Raw genomic sequence first — 23632 nt, 5'->3', positions numbered from 1 at the left:
ATATTCTGTTTTTCTGCTGCGTAATCGTAATAGTTCCACAGTTAGTAAACAGAAACGAAGAATCTAATCAATAGAAAATAAGGTTATCTAATTTTGACATAAATGGATCACTTCGATCACTTCACAATCACAATATACAAGTAAATTCCAAATTAGTGATACGATGTTGCTCCGATATTTTATTCTTTTTATTCTGCTAATTCAGAGTGGTTTAACTAATGATTTTCACGATCAGGCAGACAACGAGTTTGCTGAATTCGAGGATTTCGAAGTTGAAGATGAACAGATCATTTCTGAAGAAGTACAAAGTGACACAGAGGGGCCTCCAGGTTAGTATATAATATATATCTTTAGTTAACATAAAGATTAGGACAGTTCATTTGATATAACATCTTAACCATATTTTAGATATATATCTATAGTCAAAATTTCAGTCAGTATAGATTTATATTTTAGATTTTTCTGGTGGTATTCTAAAATTAAATTAAGTAACCCAAGGTTATTTTACTCACTATTTGTATATGATAATCAGGTTTATTCAGTGAATTGTGGTTTGATTTCAAGTTGATATGCTAGTTTTTATTTAGGTTTTACAACATGAAAAAGTCTAAAATATACCAAAACAGAAAGTTTATTATAACAACTAATCTTATCTTTTTAACAACATTAAAAATCATGTGATACTCGAGACTTTGCTTATTGCTTATATTAATAGATTGTTAATGTATAAAAAAACTCATTATTTTGTTTTTTTTTGTATATTATTAGATTATATTAAGTATAAAAATTTTAAAACTAAAGTAAAACCTCTGTTAACCGAAATAATTGGAGGATGCCCATAACAAGAATTTCGGTTAAAAATAACATTGTTTTTTGTATTCTTATATCAAATGACATAGTATTGGGGAGATCAGGACCGTGCCGTGCTATGATGCAGTGAGGCAGTCGCATCAGGCGGCATCACAAGGGGGGCAGCATAATCAGTAAAATATCTAATGTAATAATGGATAATTCAAGATTGGGGAGAAGTTGTGAAAAGAATTAGACTTTTGACCTTACAATGTTTAGCTTTTCGTGGAACAACTGATCATTTGTTTTAACCTAATAATGGAAACTTTTTAAAGTTAGTACAATTGCTCTCTGAGTTTGATCCAGTCAGAGGTGTAACCAGGATGACCCTAAGGGCGGGGGGTTACATCTACTTGAAGATCTCTGGGGGGTATGGAATAACAATGGTGTTAAGCGTATAGAGCTCAAAGTACATCCAAAAGGGAGGGTTATAACCCCCAAAACGACCCCCTGGTTACACCTATGGATCCAGTAATGGAAGAACATATCAGGAGAGTTTAACGAGAGTCCGATAAGTAGTTTGTGACTTATTTAATTAAACAACAGTAGGAAATATGAATTGATAAGTTTAATGGGTAATGTTATTTTAAACAAAATTGTCAAAATAGCAAAAATCGCTAAATATTTTTTTGATAATCGCCGATTGTATCCCAGACGTAACTCATATTAAACAGCTCCCATTGACGATAAGAGTTGTCGCTTTTAGTTCTAGTCAGAATAAATTATCGAGAAATTCTTTACTGGTTTTTTTGAGGCTATAGTGCTTCAACTGGTGAAGGTTGATTTGGAAAAGTTATGGAAAAGCGGTGTAGTATAAAGATGTTGCAACATGTAACTATAAATTTGTCAGATTGTGTAAAAATGTTGTCAGAAACTACAAAAATAAAATGAAAAGTTGCAGACAATCTGGCTACGACCAAATGAAAATTACTGCTTATGAAATTGCAGAAAAAGGCGCCAATTTGATTACGAAAAATCTGTGGATGAGTTCTTAACAGAGGAAGATAAATTTAAAATAAATGGTTTCATCTATATTTTAGACATTGCCATTAATTCTTTGGTTGGCCGATTTTCGCTCCTAAAAATTTTTATGTGATATTTTTAAATGGAGAGAAATAGGTAGATGATAAAACACTAGAAAAGTATTGTATGAATCTTCATTCAATACTTTCAATAGAAAAAGAATAAGAATTGGATATAGATTCAAATTATATTCTAGAAGAATTGCATGATATATCTCAAATGATACCATACTCCATGAAACCTTTTTTTTAAGGTTTTGAGATTTTGAACTGTTTGTGCAAAATACCCTAATTTCTTTATACCCAAATGTATATAGTTGTATCACTAAGAATTTTATTAACACTGCCTGTCTCGGTAGCTATATTAAAGTGGGAAAGAAGTTTTTCAAAATTAAAAATTATTAAAAACTATTTATGAAGCTCCATAAGACAAACAAAACTAAAAAATTTAGCACTCATTTCAAGAGTCCTCACTAGCGGCTACGTTAGACTACACCAATCAGATTGACAGTTTGCCAAAATTAAAGTCAGAAGGGCAAAATTGTAAAGGTATGTTTTGTTTTTAAAATAAATGTTTTCGTTCATTTTGTGTCGTTTCATTTAATAAAAATAAAAGTTAAGTTTCAATAATACTTAAGTGGCAGCATTTCGAAGACTTGCATCACATTGAAAAGATGTACCGCACGGCTCTGGGAGAGATATAACACAAAAGAAAATAGAATATTTTATTAATTATTTTCCTTAATTTCATTGCTTTTTTTAAATTCACTTTTTATTGACTAAATTATTGAAACTGTCAGCCATTTCGGTTAAACGATGTTTTGGTTAACAGAGGTTTTACTGTAGCTATATCATAAAATACTTTTGTGTTTAAATCTAATTACATTATAATCAAATGAACAGTTCTTCAATAAATTCTTAAAATATGTCTCAAAAACACTTTGCCAGATTTATCCTCAGCCTTTGCCAATGCTCCTGCCTGAACGATTTTAGCCTGAAATACAATATCAACACGAGTCAACACATCAGTCCTCACCAATGTCCTCACAACTCATTTACCGAACGACTCCCAAGGATGGAAGGTGACGACAGCATCGTCTTGCTCACTTACTCATTTGCTGCTTTGCCGATGACAAGTGAGTGAGAGTAGCTGAATGTGAACACGCATGCACACTCACACTGCCTGTCCTTGGACTTCCGTCCCTAAAAACCGACAATTTAGGGAGCGCCATGTAATGGCAGTAGCATGAGCAGTGCCAGAGCCAGTGACCTATTTACACACTCATGGTGCCTGTCCATCTGGACTGAGTGTCAATCCGGAATTACATAGGATTATTAATAATTCCTTCATACAATTTCTTTGTTTTGGTTCAAATGTAAGAAGACAAGACTGTTTTCATGCTCTAAAATTTCCAGTCCATGTTGCAAATACACTCACCGGCACAAAATTCCGCCACCAAAAATTGGTGATAAAGTTTGACAATCTATAACTTTATTATTTGTACTCCAGTTTTCAAGATTCTTGAATCAGTTTGTAGGTACATTTATTGATGTCTTTGCTATTATTCCAGTAACAACAATTTTTGCTTAGATGGCGTTATACGGAGGTGAATGAAAGCGTTGTATTTTCGTCTAATTTTAAAAAATTCTGTGGAAAAATTGGAGGGCTGATTTTGTTTCATACTCCTTTTGTACTATCCTGGAAGTATCACAAATGTTTTGATTTTCTTGTAAGAGCTGTAAATAAAAACACTACTTTAAAGGTTTTTTTTAAATAAAAATATCAAATGCACTAAAATTAACAAAACAAAACAATATTAACAACAAAACAAAACAATTCAATAGTGGGTGTGTCTACCTCTTGCAGCAATGACTGCTTGCATGCTGTTTGGCATCGAATAAAGTTGTGTTACCCTTGCCTGGGTAATAGTACCAAATTTTCTGGAGGCCTAGGATGACAGCGAATAGCTACTTTAATTCATTCCATAAATTCTCAATAGGATTAAGATTTGGGCTGCATTGCTGGGCTATTTAAAATAATTATGTTTATGAGTCAATCAGTATTTTTATTTACAAAAAAATGGTACAGCTCTTACAAGAAAGGAGATATTCGGATAATTCAAAAAACAAAATTTTAGTGATGCCTCCAGGATAATATGACAGGACTATGAAACAAAATCAGCTCTTCCATTTTTCCAGAGTTTTTTTTTTAAATTAGGAGGAAATACAACACTTCCATTCACCCCGTATAATGGCATGCAAGCAAAATTTTTTTGTTACCAGAATAATAACAAACGTAACATACATGTACATACAAACTGGTGCAAAAATCTTGAAAATCGGAGTACAAATAATAAAGTTATAAAGTGTCAAACTTAATCAAAAGTTTTGGGTAGCGGAATTTTGTGTCAGTGAGTGTATATTTACACATCTCAGATGTTGTAAAGTTGAATAATAAAAGCAAAACTTTTTTGTATTTATAATTCATACATATGTACAGTCCCTGGCCATATTATTATGACCACCTATGAATTTTTACAAAAATCAACTATTCCACTAAGTATGTTTTATTTAAAATATGATTTTTAAATTTAATTCTGTTATGCAATGTTAATGTTATTCATTAAATATAATATATTTAATAATAAACAGCAATACAGTATTTGAAAATATTACATATTTATATTTTTTTAATATTTTGTTCAACTTCTGACCTTAATCAGATGGAAAATATTTGGGAGCTTTCAAAACGAGAAATTTCCGATGAAAAGGTCACTAACGAAATTGTTTTGATTAAAGGACTAATATATCGTTGAAACCACAATGACAAATTGAAGCAAAAAAAATTATCTGCATTCAAATTATGCCAAGCCGGGTACTAGCTGTAATCAAAGTTAGAGGGGTTCAGCAAAATATTAAAAAAATACAAATATGTGATATTTTCAAATGGTTTATTGCTGTTTATTATTAAATGTACCTATTACATTTAATAATAAACACCAATAAAATATTTAAAAAGTATCACATATTTTTCTTTTTTCAATATTTTTCTGAGCCCCCTCTAACTTTGATTACCGCTAGTACCCATCTTGGCATACTTTGAATGCAGTTAAATTTTTTTTGCTTCAATTTGTCATTGTGGTTTTAACGATATATTAGTCCTTTAATCAAAACAATTTCGTTAGTGACCTTTTCATCGGAAATTTCTCGTTTTGAAAGCTCCCAAATATTTTCCATCTGATTATGGTCAGAAGTTGAACGAAATATTAAAAAAATATAAATAGGTAATATTTTCAAATATTTTATTGCTGTTTATTATTAAATATATTATTGGGACCGTGCAAGTTCGGCAAAGCGACCTCTATTTCTACGCTCTGTACTTTTATTCGCACTTTTAATTATATTGGCCAATTATATTAGTCCTGGTTGCTGGATAATTGTCAAGACCATAGTCCAAAAAAATAATAAGAAGAAAAAAATAAGATGCAGATTATGTTTAGCAAACGTAAACAATTGTATGTAGTAAATAAAATCAGTTATTAAAATGCAGTACTGCAAGCAAAATACAATTAATTAAATTTACCTTTATATAATAATTGCATATCATATCAATATTGTGGAGCAATATATAATTTTTCTGCGTCAATGACAGAAGGTATGAAATATACGTCAATTTGACAATTTCAATTGACAATATGAATTATTTAAGATAGATGCAATATTTCTCCGCGACTCGCGCACGGTCGTTTCTCGTTTCCCTTTCCAAGTACTTGCACACCGCGAATAGTTAATGCATAACATTAACATTGCATAACAAAATTAAATTTAAAAATCATATTTTAAACAAAACGTACCTAGTGGAATAGTTGATTTTTGTAGAAATTCATAGGTGGTCGTAATAATATGGCCAGGGACTGTATATACACGTTTAGGCGAATTTACTTCATATTATTTTTATAGTCTTAAAATAGGTACAGAACTTCACTACCTGTTGTATTTTTCAATTATTTGGTTTTGTTTGTACCTGAAATTTTCATTATGTTAGTGTATTATTCTATTTGACCTCTAAAAATATGTTTACAATTACTAACAACACTGTTTACTAACTTCCCCACTTATATTTATAAACAGCGTCTGCTTTTCAAAATAACATTCGAGTACTGAGACAGAGTACCTTAACCCTTTTAAACGCCCAACAATATGTAGGTTCTATGTATGCCCAAGGGAGGGTAAAAAATGTCCACCTAGAAAATTGCTAATATATTTATTAAGAATTGTTATAAATGTTAGAAATGGATTATATTTTAAAATCTTATGGTTAGTAAACACAGCATTTTCTAAAATATTAATATAAACAATGTAAAGCTCTTGAAACTAACGAATTATTAACAAAACAGTCTGAAATAAGAAGGCTAATTTAAGTCCCACTCTTGAACTGCAGCATCTCTGCAACTGAAACAGAACCAGACATTTTTTTTTACTGTGTTTGCCTTCTTCTTCTTCAAGTGCCGTCTCCTAATCGGAGGTTGGATATCATCATCACTATCTTTACTCTATCCACCGCTGCTCTAAAGAGTTCTAGAGAACTGCATCTAAACCAGTCCCTTAAATTCTTTAACCATGACACTCTCCTTCTTCCTATACTCCTTCCGCCTCTGATCTTTCCCTGTATTATTCCCTGTGTTTGCCACACACATATAAATTGCACTTGGCACACACTATGGTTGTCTTTGACAGTTTTTTTACACCTTCATTTCTACCAATAGCTTCTTTGATGCAAATGGAATACCAGATTTTTGTAGTGTGATCTTACCATCAGATTTAGCTTCATTTATGCCTAAGTTTTTGCCATAAGATCCAATGTAACTACAATGAGAATATGCAACCCCATCAGATTCTCAACCATTTGTTGGACAAGAGCCTTTATTAGTTCTATGCCTAGCTCCTAAAGGAAAATAACCCTTCTATTACGTTTTTTTATATTCCATTTTGGGTGATTAAATGTAAATAAGGAAAATGCATTCAAGGAGGCAATATCTAAAAATGCAAACAATGTTATTCCTGCCAACTGCCTGAAATTCTAAACAAATTCTTGCCAACAAGAAAATATATCGAAACCTTTAGAAATAAAAATAATAAAAGTCTTTTAAATATGAGAAATGCAAAACTTGATAAAATAACGTAATATCTAAATATATATTCCAAACTAAACATCTGCTACAATTTTTAAAATTTGAGGAAAGATTTATAACACTGAATTTAGGTCATTTATAATTTTTGTTAGATGTAGTAGATTAGCAGTTGTTCATTGTATTTTTGAACTTTTGACGCAATTTTCAAAGGGTAAATAGAAACCTTTTGAAAGTTATATGATATACAGAGTGAATAAAAAAATGCTACACTGTCACTGATTAAGAAAGTATGTATACAGAGTGGGCCAAAGAAAAGAGTCCACTTCGATATTTGGCAGCATTTTTAAGTTGCAATTTTTTGATATATATATATATATATATATATATATATATATATATATATATATATATATATATATATATATATTTCATACTAGTAACGTCATCCATCTGGGCATGATGACATAATCGATGATTTTTTAAATGGGAATAGGGGTCATATGGTAGCTCATTTGAAAGGGTGTTCAATTCTCTATTCAGTAATATAATAAACATTAATATCATTATTTATACAGGGTGGCCAAAAAAATATTTTTTTAATTAAATTAATTGATGCAAAAAGAAGAATGTATGTAATTTATTTAACTCAAAATACATTCTATCGCTGTCAGAAAATAGAAAAAAAATGATAATTTACCAAATAAACATTGCTTTTCTCTTAAATTAAATGTTCAAACTGCCAAGAGGTAGGTGGGATGCTGTTTGTGATTTAATTTAATCGAAAAGAAATGTTTATTTGTGAAATAAACATTTTTTTCTATTTTCTGACAGCAGTACAATGTATTTCGAGTTAAATAAATTACATACGTTCTTCTTTTTGCATCAATTAATTTGATTAAAAAATTATTTTTTTTGGTCACCCTGTATAAGTAATGAGATTAATGTTTATATTACTGAATAGAGAATTGAACACCCTTTCAAATGAGCTGCCAGATCACTCCAATTCCCATAAATCATTGATTACGTCATCACGCTCAGATGGATGACGTCACTAGTGTGAAATATATGCCAAAAAATTGCAATATAAAAATAAAGATCGATCTGCTTTGGCATTTCCTTAAAATCTAATAACTACTGCCAAATATCGAGGTGGACTATTTTCTTTGACCCACCCTGTATATTGTGCTCATTGATTTTGTATAATATGATTAACAGCTTATACATCTACATCGAAGAGGTAATAGTAATATTTACTTGCTAATTTATTTGGTTGACTTTTAGAACAAGTGCCAGAGAATGAGGACGATCCGGATATGGTAGTCGATGATGACGATTCAGAATTCGAACATTTCCAAGATGGAGAAGAGTTCGAAGGCTACGAATTGAAAGAAGAAAATGTCGAATCAGAACCAAAAATAACAATTGCCAAAGTTCCACTCAACTTCCGCCAAAACTGGGACAGCTACTATCTAGAAATACTCATGATGGCCGGATTGGTTGTATATTTCATCAACTTTGCCACAGGCAAAAGCAAAAACAGTAAGATAGCCAACACATGGTTCAATACTCACAGGCAATTGTTCGAAGATAACTTTTCGTTGGTGGGAGATGACGGGACTTTAGATAGGAATGAAAATACCAGTTTAACCAAGGAGAGTGAGAATATCTTTACTTTGTGGTGCAGTGGAAGAACTTGCTGCGAGGGGATGTTAGTGGAATTAAAACTTATTAAAGTAAGTTATTTAATTCTTTTGATTTAACCTAACAAGGGAAAGGTATGGTTTGAAATCAACATTTCAAAAACATTTTTGTAATTTTTTCTAAATATGCTAGAATTATTTTATTTTTAAACTAACACCTTACGGTTATCAATTAGCAGAAATACGAAAGATAATAACGCAGGCAAACAGAGCTTATTTTGCCCTCTCCATATATTTCGGTCTAAAAGTGTCCACCGAAATACAAAGATGAGAATCTATAAAACCTTAACTCGACCAATAACATGCTATGGCAGTGAAGCCTGGGTCCTGAAAGAAACATCCCAAAACAAACTCGACACATTTGAAAGCAAAGTACTGAGGGGAATACCTGTGAGAGAAAACGGAATCTTCAGAAGTCGATACAACAACGAGCTTTATCAACTTTATAAGGAAACACCCCTGTCAGACTTCATTAGAATACAAAGATTGCAATGGGCCGGACATGTGATAAGAATGGGAGAGGATAGGCTACCGAAAAGAGCACTGAATGCTAGAATGCAGGGAAAGAGACCGGTTGGAAAGCCAAGAAAGCGCTGGGAAGACACAGTAAACAGCGACGCACAAGTCCTTTTAGGAGTCCGTGTATGGAGAAGAACAGCTACAGACAAGCAAGGGTGGCGGCAAAAAATAAAGGAAGCCGAGGCTTAATTTGAGCTGTAGTGCCGTAGAAGAAGAAGCAGGTTATCAATTAGCGGCTGGCTGCATCTGCTGTGTCGTAAAAGCACAGTGGCAAATGGGGTATTCGCGGTGTGCAAGTACTTGGAAGGGAATTTAGAAATGATAGTGCGCGAATAGCGGTGAAATATTGCAACTTTCTTAAATAATTCATAGTCAATTGAAATTGTCAAATTGACGTACATTTCATATCTACTGTCATTGAAGAAGAAAAATTATATGTTGCTCCACAATATTGATATGATATGCAATTATTATATACTTAAAGGTAAATTTAATTAGTTGTATTTTGCTTGCAGTACTGCATTTTAATAACTAATTTTATTTACTACATACAATTGTTTACGTTTTAATAACATAACCTGAATCTTATTTTTTCTTCTTATTATTTTTTTGGACTATGGCCTTGACAATTATCCAGTAACCAGGACTAATATAATTGGTCAATATAATTAAAAGTGCGAATAAAGTTGCAGAGCGTAGAAATAGGTGTCGCTTTGCCGAACTTGCACGGTCCCAATACGGGACATATGCCTTGTAACGCACTCAATGTAAGTTTACAAATATCTTTAAACGCAGCCAAGGTGTTAAATAAACACATCCAGTACAATTTAAAGAATATTATATTGAAAAATAAGCCATGGTGGCAACATTTTACAGATACCTCAAAAAAAAATGGATTTTGCGGACATCAGAACTCGTCATTGGATCACGTGAAACAAAAAATTCAAAAAGATTTTATTAAGTAGATTATAAGTTTCTCGAGATAACGCTGTTGAGCTTTTTAGTTTTAACGATTTTTGAGTTTTTTATCACTCAGATGCAGGGTTGGCAGGTTTAAACCAACATTCTTGAAACCTTGGTTTAAACCAAGGTTTAAACCAACTCGTTTTTTTAAGAAAGAAACCAAACTGGTTTAAACCAACTGGCTTTTTTAAGAAACACCAAAATGGTGTTTTTATAAAGTTTTTAATCCATCTACCGCAAATGAAGAAACTAAAGATATCTAAATAAATTCTATTTTTGTATTTTCGAACTTAGTTATTTGAATATTATTTACGTTTAAAGATGTTTTTTGTTATATTAGATAATTTTTTGTGTGTGTAAATAAAAATAAAAGTTGTCTTAATAATTTTTTCATTGTTTATTACTATTAGTGCAGTCACTGAAGGTTTTCACCTCCGATTTAGTTGAACCTCCATCGATTTTCATGAAAATTGGTGAGCAGTTAGAGGATACCTCAAGGAACAAAGGTGACATGATGCCAACTTTCTCTTTTACTTTGGGGGTGGATGCCACGCCTTTTCTGGGGTGAAAATTATTTTATTAAAAATAATACCATAAATCGATAGAGGGACAAATTCTAAGCAAAATTTGTTATATTAAGTTATTAACAGAAATCAATACTTATTGAGTTATTAAAGATCAAAGATTTGATTTTTTCGTAAAAAAAATGCATGTTTTAAAGCTGTTTTTCACGTATACCTCAAAAACTATTAGCTTTTACAAAAAAGTTATTCTTCCCATAATTGAAGACAATAAAAAATTGAATACACTATTCACTCAAAGTACTAAACTAATGCCAATTCAAAGTGAGTTACAGGTAATTGAATGTATATTTTTTTCGATGAGTACTCAAATCTAAGTATTCAAGCTTAAATAACGCAAAAAGGATGCATTTTATAAAATATACCTGTTAAACTCTTCATCAAAATACTTCAGAATACCTAACAAATGAGCTCCAGAAGAAGTTAATATCATCAAAATTAAGCAAGTTATGATGAAACTAAGAGAACCCTTTCGAATTTTTTAGGAAAAAGTGAAAAATAAAACATATTATGCCATTTCCACAAAAATTAAAATTTATAATAATCCTTACAAAAATTTCTTTGTGTTAGCATAAGTAATGATTTTAACAACTTTCACCGGTTCAGAATGCATATTTTTGAAAAAAGATAATGTAAAAAACAGAATTTTTAAAATTATCGTCATTTTCATTTTCTTTTGATAGTAACTATAAAAATACTCAATATACGTAAAAAATGGTAATTAACCAAATTTTATTTGTTTCTATATCAAATATTATACCTGTTTTACCATTTATGTAGAGTGAAAAATAACCCAGATAAAAACGTTTAAAGCTTAAATTTTGCTGCGAGAACCATGTAACGGTGGCCATTTAATCTTTGATTTTTAAAAAAGTAAGGAGTTTGAAAGATTAAATTCAACGCGTTTTAATAGCCTTTGGAATTACCTTTCAAAACGTTTTTAGGTGAACCTGATATCTTAAAAAGTGACGGAGTTATTAAAAAAAAACGATAACATTTTTTGGAAAATTTTTTAAAAGATAACGTTTGAAAAATGTTTGGATCATAAATTTTAATGCTATTAACTTGTTCGGTATCTCGTTTGATAAATATTTCATTTCACAAATCGTCGGCTTACTGCCAAAACCAACTAACTCCACATTTTGTCGATTCTGAGTTAAGTACGCCTTTGTACTTAATAATTATCAAAGAATGTACTGATGAAACCAGACACTTCAAAGCAGATTTTAAATGTGGAAAACAGAAGGGTCTCAAAACAACTAATCCCAATGATGACACTTTTATTCAGCCAAAAACAGATATGTGCAGTTGTCTGCACATCTCTGTTTAAATAAAATAGTATTTTATCATTTACAATATTCTAGTTCTGCCAAAACAAGACAAGTGCCTGATATGGAGTACAGTGATGTTCAAAGTTACCTAGAAGTTGACTAACTTTGTACATGTATTTTGATGAGAAAAAAATGTATTTTGTACTTTTTTTTAACTTTCACTTCATTTTAATAATGTTTTAACAAAATGTTTCGTTTATAATGTTATTTACTTTAATATTTTTCAGTCATTAAATCATTTTTAAATTCAAACGATTTTTCATTTCAAATTAAAGTTTAAAATGTTGATTCCTCAAAACTTTAAAAAGTGGAGTTAGTTGGTTTTGGCAGTAAGCCGACGAACTGTTTAATAAGTTTATGTTATCAAATATCAAATGTATCATTTTCCCGTAATTTAAGCTCGAATACTTAGATTTGGGTACTCGCCGAAAAAAATATGCATTCAATTACCTATAACCGATATTTCTAAGTACAGTGGAACCTCGATAACTCGGATTAATCGGGACCGCGACCGATCCGGGTTATCGAAAATCTGAGATAGCCGGAGAATATGGTAAAAATTAATAAAATACGGTACACTTACAGATAAACTCCGTTAGAATTGAAATAACATGAAATATATTTATAAATATGCACAGTACCTACTCATTAAAATTACTAAAAAAAACACCAAACCCAAACGTAAGCAAATGGAAGCGAACAATACAAGACACACAATACTAAAGACCATTGTTTATAAAACAATTTTTTAAATAGTCTTTCCTAAACAATGCTGACAGTTTGAAATAAAAAGGAATAGATACTACAGACAGGTGGCTGTTGTTTCTGCGGCGTGTGCTATGAGTCATTTTTAATATCGTATAGTTCAAATTACACACATAAGTACACATTATGTCTCAAATATTATATAATTACATACATTTTTATTGTTGAAAGGTTTGTCTGATAATTAACTATTTTGATTGGAAATAAGCCACAATTAAATTGAAAAATACAAAATATTGAAAATCAAAATGTTTATCTGATGAAAATCGGTCCGGGTTAGCCGGACTTCCGGGTTATCGGGGCCGACTTATCGGGGTTCCACTGTATTTCACAAATGTTTAATAAGTTTATGTTATAAAATGTATCATTTTCCCGTAATTTAAGCTTGGATACTTAGATTTGCGTACTCGCCGAAAAAAATATGCATTCAATTACCTATAACTCACTTTTAGTTAATACTAAAATGTTTTTTTAGTAAGGATTTTATTTAATTTTTTATTAGCTTCAATTTTGGTAATAATAAATTTTTTGTAAAAACTTATAGTTTTTGAGTTATTTATGAAAAATCGGTTAAAAACATGCATTTTTCTTACGAAAAATTAAAATTTTTGATCTTTAATAACTCAAAAAGTTTTGATTTATTTTAATAACTTTATATAACAAATTTTGCTTAGAATTTGTCCCCCTATCTAATTATGGGGTTATTTTTAATAAAATAATTTTCACCCCGAGAAGGGGTGGCATCCACTGCCAGGGTAAAAGCGCAAGTTGGCACCATGTCACCTTTGTTTCTTGAGATATCCTCTAACCATTCACCAATTTTCATGCAAATCGATGGAGGTTGAACGAAATCGGAGGTAATAGCTCATATCAACCTTCAGTCACTCGACTCTATATTATGTTATAAAATAATTTATTCATTTTTAAAGTACAGACTACAGACTTATAATACTGTAAAACTTTATAATACTGTATTTAGACTTATAATACTTTTTATCAAATAAACCTGGTTTAAACCAAATACCTACCTAAACCTGGTTTAAACCAAAAAACCTGATTTTTTGGTTTTTTGAAAAAAAAACCTTGGTTTCTGCCAACCCTGCTCAGATGATCACTCAGAAGTCAAAATAACGAATTTTTTTTGAAAAAAAGGTGAATATCATTATTATTTAATAATAAGCATAAAACAAAAAATATCTCGACAGCGTTTCCTCACGAGATGTCTAAAGAAAATCAATGAAAAATTTCAGGTGGATCGAAGTAGTTTTTGCGTTACAATGTCTACCGCCCTTGAAAAAAGCAGTTTTGGGAAAAACGCTTTTAAAGTTTTGACAACTTTTATTTTCAATTTCTTTTTCGTCCGTCAAATCGTAATGTGATGCACACAGGAATATGTTTTTGAATCGCGGAGTAATTTACCAGAGAGAAGGGGAGTAGCTGTTGAATTTTCAAACCATACCCCATCTAATGGCTGTTTTCCTAATGTGTTTAAAAGAAGATATTCTATATAATATACTTATATACTTCCTTGCGTTTTAGAGACAGGATTTGCTAGCCACATTATCCGGCATGATGCGGCCCACCATGGACCAAATCCACTTCACCATACGTATGAACAAAGAAGACATGGACAACTTTGTGTTCTGCCTGGCCACCAAAAAAACAGCAACGAGTCTAGTCAAAGACATGGCCGATTTGAGCGTGTATTGTCCCGAGCGTAAATCGGGCGACAAATTCAATTTGCCATCCAGTTTCAACGTGATGAGCGAAATCGGGGAAGCCGCTTCTGCCATATTGGATCACAAGGTGTCCACTGTAATTAATAAGTATCCCGAATACATAGATTATATCCACATTTCCGATCAATTTTCTGGACTGAAACAGACTGAAGAGACCGGACTTTTGAAATTGCCTGATACTGAAAAAGTAAGTATTTTAGACTAACGAGCCGCTATAGGTGAAATTTGCTAATCATTTTAGGCACGATAAGACCCTATAACTTAAATAGTAGAACCTAAAAGAAAAGGTTTGAACACTGTGCCGTCACCTTTCTGTGGCACATGCGTCGACAGTGGCGCATCAAACTTTCTACTTATGGACGGGATACATAAATTAAAAAATACCCTCTCTCACTACCAGAATTCAATTTGTTTCATTTATTTAAGTTCTATGTGATTAAGACATAAGATTCATCGTAATTTTTTTCAGATTTTTCTGTAACGCTGTTCACCTTAAAAAATCCAAAAAACTGTTTTTTAAGGGGGTGTTTCTCCCATTTTTAAATATTCTAAAGGACTCAGTTACTTCAAGTTACATATAACCTATAAAATCGAAATTGATTTGATATATTATGAAGTCTATAAAATAGGGAAAATCCCCAAAAACCCCCCAAAAAACAGTTTCTCGGATTCTTGAAGGTGGCGAGCCTTACGGAAAAATCTGAAAAAAATTAGAAATATAGAGTTTGATAATACACGCAAGATTAAGAAAAAATTAGACCTGCAGCTATTCCCCAAAAAAAGTTATACGCTTTTTGAAAAAAAAATTTTTTTTTAGTTTTTTGAGGTTATGTACACTCTACCTACGGGTCTATGAAAAATAGACATGTTTTATAAAAGCCTCAGCTATGCGTGTGAATTTTTTGAAATTTTAAAATTGATTGCATCCCAGCAAAAAAAAATAAAAACGAAAAATGAAGTTTTTGATGGTGGGGGCAGGGCGAAGGGGGTGGTGGGTTAAAATTACGCCGAATCTTATGTGTTAATCACATAGAACTTAAAAAAATAAAAAAAATTGAATTCTGTTAGTAAGGGAGGGTAACTTTTAATTTATTTATCCCGTCCATAAGTGGAAAGTTTGATGCGCCACTGTCGACGCATGTGCCACTGAAAAGTGACGGCACAGTGTTCAGACCTTTTCTTTGAGGCAAGCCGCACACCAAAGAAACATGAAACGAAAAACGTGAAACATGAAACGTGAAACATGTTTCATGAAAATAAAACACTGCTAAACAAATCTCAAAGTCCGCCTACCAATGAAACGAGTGTGATTCATGCTCATGACACATTTTTATTTTCGGAGAGTTTCATAAATGGCCGGACGTATACACTGTGTCCGTAAAGTATGGAACAAATTCTTTTTTAGCTAAACAGAGCATTTTAAGAAATAATCCTGAAACACGTCGATTTTTGATTTTAATTTACCGTATTTTAAAATAATATTCTAATATACAGGGTGAATTACTTTCGAGTAATGACGTCACCGTCATTTTTTTTTACATGGAACACCCCCATTTTGTCTCAATTTTCGGATTACTCTAGCTGAGCTGATTCCAAAAATGTATCACATATTGTTTCAAATTGGTACAGGGTGGACAAAAATACAATAGTTTTGTGTATGCTCATATTATTAAATTTTAATTAATTTTTGATATTAAATTAAAATATTAAATTAAACAATATCAAAAATTAATTAAAATCAAAAATTAATTAAAATATCAAAAATAAAACAAGTATTTTTGATAATATTGTTAATTTAACTAACGCGTTACTTTATGAAAACACACAAAGCTATTGTATTTTTGTCCACCCTGTACCAATTTGAATCAACATGTGATACATTTTTGGAATCAGCTCAGCTAGAGTAATCCGAAAATTGAGACAAAATGGGGGTGTTCCATTTAAAAAAAATGACGGTGACGTCATTACTCGAAAGTAATTCACCCTGTATATTAGAATATTATTTTAAAATACGGTAAATTAAAATCAAAAATCGACGTGTTTCAGGATTATTTCTTAAAATGCTCTGTTTAGCTAAAAAAGAATTCGTTCCATACTTTACGGACACAGTGTATTTGTTTAGCAGTGTTTTATTTTCATGAAACGTAATTTACGTTTCATGTTTCTTTGATGTGCCTTAGGTTCTACTATTTAAGTTATAGGGTCCCATCGTGCGTAAAATGATTAAGAAATTTCACCTATAGCGGCTCTTAGTCTATTTGTTATTGTTCAATTGATCAATTTCAATCAATCATTTTCGGTTGAAAAGTAGCGTTCAACTCATTGAATATTGAGCATTCGCCAGCAGAGAATTTTATCGCAGTATCAATGTATGTCTACGCTTTATCGATTCAAAATTTTAAGCTGTATAAACGTTCCAGCATACTAAGTAAACTGTTGCCGACAAACGGCTTTGGATAAAGAAACTAATGAAGACATGAAGTAATTTATTTTGAATTTGAAAAGTTTGCGGATCCGCGCTGCTGAATCCAGCACGATTTGCTGGATTCAGCACATAAAAAGATTGCTGGATCAGCAATTGCAATCTCTAACCACGAGTATACAGGGTGTTTCATTGGGAAACGGAAATACTTTAATGGTAAATAGAGGTCACCAAGGTGGTTCTAGGTATACTAAATTTTTTGCCCTACGGACTTTTATATCCGAGTTACAGGGTGTTTTATCGATTTTGCTCATTTCTTTCCTAAGCCATAACTTTAGAACCACCCTGTATATTTTTTTAATATTTGGTACACATATCTCTCATTCAAAACCCAAACGACCGACATACTAATCACAAAAAAATCCAGGTCCGTATTAACAAAAAATTATAAAATACATGTGACCTTAAAACAACACCCTGTATATTGAAATTTTGAAAGTCTGTTTGCATATTTGAAAAGAGCACAAAAAACTAAGTCTAATAGTTCGCTTCGATTTTTCGGCCAGACAATTTTTTGACTTTAATTTTGAAATTATATTGAATTCCACATTAAAAAGCACGTATTATTAACTTTTAATTATAAATTATTAAATTTATTGAAGAAATACTCATTTTAAAATGAATCAATATATATTTACCACATTGGAAAGACCCAATTATTAATCACAAGAAAAATCCAGGTCCGGATTAACAAAAAAGCATAAAGTAATTGTGGCCTTGAAACAACACCCTGTATATTGACATTTTCAAAAATTGTTTGCACATTTGAAAAGACCACAAAAATCCGAGTTTATAGATTTACTTTAATTTTTTTTGCAACAATTTTTAACTTTAATTTTGAAATTAAATATATTCAAATTTTTAAGAACCCTGAAATTAATAAGCAGGTTTTTAAAGAACTTTTATTAATAAATCATTTAAGTTAATGAATAAATACTAATTTTAAAAATAGTCAGTTATTATTTACAGCATTAGAAGGACTTACTTACCAATCACAAGAAAAATCCAGGTCCGTATTAAAAACAAAATACAAAGTAATTCTGACCTTGAAAAAACACCCTGTATATTGAAATTTTTAAACTACGTTTGCACATCTGAAGAGAGCACGAAAAACTAAGTTTTATGTCCCGCTTTAATTTTTTGTGCAGACAAATTTAATGACATTACTTTTGAAATTATATCGAAATTTTTATTATGAGTTCCCAGAGTTCTTAAAAATTTCGACATAATTTCAAAATTAAATTCATTAAATTGTCTGACCAAAAAATTGAAGCTAACGATTAAACTTAGTTTTTTGTGCTCTTTTCATACCTATGTGCAAACGGATTTTGAAAATTTCAATATACAGGGTGTTGTTTCAAGGTTACAATTACTTTATATTGTTTTGTTAATCCGGACCTGAATTTTTGTTGTGATTTGTAAGTAGGTCATTCGAATGTCGTAAATAAGTATTGATTATTTTTAAAATGGATATTTATTTAATAACTTTAATAATTTATTGTTAAAAGTGCTTTAATCTGCTTTGTAATTTCAGTGTTCTTAAAATTATCAATATATTTAATTTCAAAATTAAAGTCATTAAATTTCCTTCACGAAAAATTAAAGCAAACCGATAAACTCAGATTTTTGTGGTCTTTTCAAATGTGCAAACAAATTTTGAAAATTTCAATATACAGGGTGTTGTTTCAAGATCACAATTACTTTATTTTTTTTGTTAATCCGGACCTGGATTTTTCTTGTGATTACTAATTGGGTCGCTCCAATGTGGTAAATAAGTATTGATTAATTTTAAAATAAGTATTTATTCAATAGCTTTAATAATTTATAATTAAAAGTTAATAATACCTTCTTTTTAATGTCAGAGTTCTTAAAAAATTCAATATAATTTTAAAATTAAAGTCATAAAATTGTCTGGCCGAAAAATTGAAGCAAACGATTAGACTTAGTTTGTTGTGCTCTTTTCAAATATACAAACAGATTTTCAGAATTTCAATTTACAGGGTGTTATTTTAAGGTCACAATTACTTTATAATTTTTTGTTAATCCGGACCTGGATTTTTCTTGTTATTAGTATGTCGGTCGTTTGGGTTTTGGATGAGACACATGTGTACCAAATATCAAAAAAATATACAGGGTGGTTCTAAAGTTATGGCTTAGGAAAGAAATTGGCAAAATCGAAAAAGTCGGTAGGGCAAAAAATGTAGTGTACCTAGATCCGCCTCGGTGACCTCTATTCACAATTAAAGTATTTCCGTTTCCCAATGAAGCACCCTGTATATGTGACAGTGGTTTTGGTAAGATATTTTATAAACTTAATTAGATATTGTCTGTATGACATAATTACCTCTCAATTCCTTTGAACCACAACCTATAATACAGTTTACACAACTCTGAAATTATTTTAATAATTTCGCATATGTACGTACATGCCTTTATTGTAGAGTTATCACACTTTTTTATTCAAATCTAATATATCACTATTGGGTTACATGAATTGTATATTTTTTAGGTAATTATGTTCGGTTTCAATATACCCGTGAAAGGGATGCCTCTTGAAGAGGCGTGTGTAAAATTAACTCCATTGATGAACATGGTTTTCTACACCATAGATAAGGTTAAACGTATCAGACTGTCTAAAGAAGGTAAGTTGGCGTTATTTAGTCCATGTGGTGAGACCTCTCCCGTCTGAAAAAATTTCTGATTCGGTTTCTTTGCAGATTCCTATCGAGAAATGTCCCCTTTAAACAAGTCTGAAGGGTGCCGGGCAGAAATTGTTTAAACAATTTTTTTAAATAAATACAAAAGATCACCTTTTTTTGCTTCTGAAAATATTTTTTTATGTTTTTTGGGTTAGTCTAAACAAGAAAGGTTTCTTACCATTTTTCTGAAAAGTTGATAGTTTTCGAATTATAGGCGATATAAAATCTGAAAAATGCGATAATGCCCATTATAGAGGCTTAGAAACTCTTATTTAAGTTAGCATTTTTGAGGTTGCCAAGCACTTAAATTGTAGTTTAAACATTCATTTTCAAGATTCTGAATCGGGTCTAACTTTAATTTGGACCGTTGTTATTTAATTGTTAATTATGCGTGTCCATCCGATTTTTTTGCCGGTGCGGCGCACTCTATTTCAACAATCTCCTATTTTCATCCAGAAAATATCTTTTAGGTTTTATGGGCCATTGTAAATAAAAAAGATATCTTATCATTTTTCTCAGAAGTTAACAGTCTTCAAGTTTTAAGCGATTTAATATCTAAAAAATATGAAAATAAGTACGCATTTTTCGAGGCTTGAAAACTCAGATGTAATTTATTACTTTTGAGGTTTCCAAGTGCCTAAATTAAAGTATAGACATTATGTCTAAAGATTCTGTATAGAGTGATCGGGGCTTATTTCAATTTAGACCATTGTTTTTTAATTATTAATTATGCGCGTCTACTCGAATTTTAAGCCGCCGGCGCCGTGTCGCGCAGTGGTTGCGCAATTAACAATTAAAAAAGAACGTCGCAAACCCTGGACTACCAAAGGTATCCGCATATCAGCAAAAAATATGCGTTCACTACTTTATATCAAGAAATTTACTACCAGCGTCTCTGTCACTCAATATATCACCAATTACAGAGTCACATACCTAAAACTCATCAAATCAGCTAAAAAAGCCTACTATCAAAATCGTCTGGGAAACTCCAAAAGTGTTGCAAAAGAAACTTGGTTCATAATAAACGATCTTCGAAATAAAACCCACGCAGCTCAAACATTTGCCCTTCCAAACCCTGAAAATCTGAACGAATACTTCATTAACGTGAGTAAAAATATAACATCAACTATTCAGTCTCAACAAGATCCCATTTCCTATCTCCCTAATTCAGAAATTTTCTCGAATTCATTCTTTATAAGACCAATCTATAAATCTGAATTGATCCAAACGATCAATAGTATCAAAAGCAAATCATCTTGTAGTACTGATGGACTATCCATAAAAATCTTCTCAAATCTCACAGATAATGTGTTAGAACTCCTCGTGTCACTAATTAATGATTCCTTTGAAAACGGTAAATTTCCAGAGTGCCTAAAGACAGCCATTATTATTCCTCTTCATAAAGGTGGCGAAAAATCTAATGCCTGCAACTATAGACCTATTGCCCTACTACCGGTACTCTCCAAAATTATTGAGAGGCTCATAAAAACCCGACTTATGTCCTTTCTCTTTGATAATAATATTTTATCACATGCCATGTTTTTGTATTTGATGCCATGTTTTCTGTACTTCACGACGTTTACCAAGCACTAAACAATAATCTTTATACTGCCACTGTTTTCTGTGACTATTCCAAAGCTTTTGATTGTGTAAATCACAACATTTTGATTAAAAAACTTAATTTCTATGGAATTCGAGGTATTTCTTTGAATTGGTGTTATAGATTTAGCTCGGATCGGTATATCAAGCCAAGAGCGGAGGATCGTAAGTTTGATGCTGTGGACTCCGATGTAGTACTGCAGAGTTTCTGAATTATATTTTTGCGTATTTTTAGTTTTGCTGTTGTTTCGTCAGGTGTTTTCTGAATGTGACCGTTCTGTCTAGAGTAGCCCCAAGGTACTTTGGGCATTTATTGTGTCTTCAATAGTTTTTTTTATTAAAATACACCCATAATTTTCTGTTTACCAGCCTGTTGTTGAGATGAAAAGTTGATACTTCGGTTTTGTGGTACTTGGTTGTAATCTCTCTTGATCATTCAAGAGAGTGTTTTCTAAGGATTTGTGGCTTGTTGCAAAGGCCCAATCGTCAGCATGTCCAAACTTGCGAGATTCGGTTGTAGGCATGTCAGTAGTATAGAGACTGAAAAGTAAAGGGGCAAGCACAGAACCCTGTGGGAGGCTATTATTAAGTTTCATCTGTCTGCTCATACTCTTTCCCATTATTCATTAATCTGGGCTAATAACTCAAGTAGCACAATAAAAACCTTTTAGTTTTATTTAGGGTTTATAAAGGTTTTATTGTGGTAAATAAGACGATAATGGTTTTAAACTTACCTTGTAGATATACTGCCAGAACTTTAAAACTGTTAAGCATCTGTCACTAGTTTTAAAGTATCTAATAAGAGTAGATTCAGATTAAAAGCGAGTGGCATTATTGACAGCAGCAATAAAACTAAACGGTTTTAATTCCAAGGCAACCTTGCTTTTTGTAGGATATATGCTCTTGGAAAGGTATAGAATAAAACCATTTGATCTTAACAATTCTCTGTCGATAGACCAAATAGTCATATTTGGATTTCGGCCATATTGTTTTCTCGAGATGCTGAAAGCCATGATAGATCACAATATAAGGCTTACATAATAAATAAGTGACTTAAAGACATAAATTCGATTTATTTTAACATTAAAACATTAAAATTGTAGATAAAATTATTTTTCTTTCAAATTAATATTTTTGGATTTAATTTTTTTTTTATTTTTAAATCTCCAAAAGTCAGAAATTTTAGGGCGCGTGAGTTATGTAAACCTATTTTTGTTAACAGTATCAATAAAGTTTGGTGCGCAAGTGTTTTTCTACCTTGACAGTCCGAAATAACCAAGTACTTTTTATTATTTTATGGTTACCAATACGTATCTACCTATCATAACACATGTAAAAATTTGTTGGCGTATATAGAGTATATGGGTTTAAAGAATCATTTAATATGGTAAATTGTCTTTAAAAGTCTCCATTTAAGTAACCTTTTTAAGTTTGCTATAAAACTGTCTGCACTTCATCATCATCTTGGTGCTACAGCCCTTAAAGGGGCCTCGACCTTCTCAAGCTTTCTACTCCATTCTGTTCTGTCCCTCTTGCATTTTCCAGTTGCACTGTCTGCACTTAAAGTGTCTTTTAACATGGTTTTAAAAGCACCTTCACAGCCGCTTTAAAACCAGTTGCTTAAGAAAACAAAGTTTTAAGAAGGTTTTTATTTTTGGTTTTATTGACCTCTTTCAGAGTGGGCCCTTTTAAGCTGAAAGCGGTTTTATTGCAACCTTAAGGTTTACTTAAAAACCAAATGGTTTTAATTTTAGTTTTATTCTGTAGTTTTAAAGCATCCTTAAAAGACTTAATAAACCCTTTCGGTGCTACTTTGGAAGCAACCTTTCATTTGTTCCATCTTACATCTAATACCTATCCCACATAACCAAAATTATTAATGTTCTCAATCATTTCACCATCTAAAATTCATCTTATTTCATTTTAAAATTAATTTCAGCCAAATCCAAAGCTGACAAGAACCGTCAAAAAGTGGAAGAAGCCTTCCTGAAATCGACTCACCAGGCTAGAGCTGAGGCGGCCGCAGCGAGGAAAGAAGAAAAAAGGCGTTTAGAAAAGGAAAAGATCATGGCCGAGGAGGATCCAGAACGACAGAGACGATGGGAAATTAAAGAAGAAAAGAGACAGGCTAAAAAGAGGGGGCCAAAGATGAAGCAACTCAAAGTTAAAGCTTTGTAAGGATCGAATTTTGATCTCTATTTCTATAAGTAGTTGTTTCTAGAACAATAAAGTGATTTTGGTCAAGTACAAA

The 23632-nt window shown here is 31.5% G+C and overlaps 1 protein-coding gene across 1 annotated transcript; it reads left to right on the top strand.

The window, feature by feature from the left end:
• On the top strand, positions 1 to 23632 carry LOC114327125 (PAT complex subunit CCDC47). The gene is made up of 5 exons (XM_028275631.2): positions 1 to 329; positions 8285 to 8736; positions 14402 to 14788; positions 19593 to 19725; positions 23321 to 23632. The coding sequence occupies exons 1-5, from the start codon at positions 164 to 166 to the stop codon at positions 23557 to 23559; spliced, it is 1377 nt and encodes a 458-aa protein (XP_028131432.1). The 5' UTR covers positions 1 to 163; the 3' UTR covers positions 23560 to 23632.

Source organism: Diabrotica virgifera, chromosome 3 (assembly GCF_917563875.1).
Source record: "Diabrotica virgifera virgifera chromosome 3, PGI_DIABVI_V3a".
Taxonomy (NCBI): domain Eukaryota; kingdom Metazoa; phylum Arthropoda; class Insecta; order Coleoptera; family Chrysomelidae; genus Diabrotica; species Diabrotica virgifera.
Note: the sequence above shows the minus strand (reverse complement) of the source record. Positions and strands in the feature narration are given on the sequence as shown.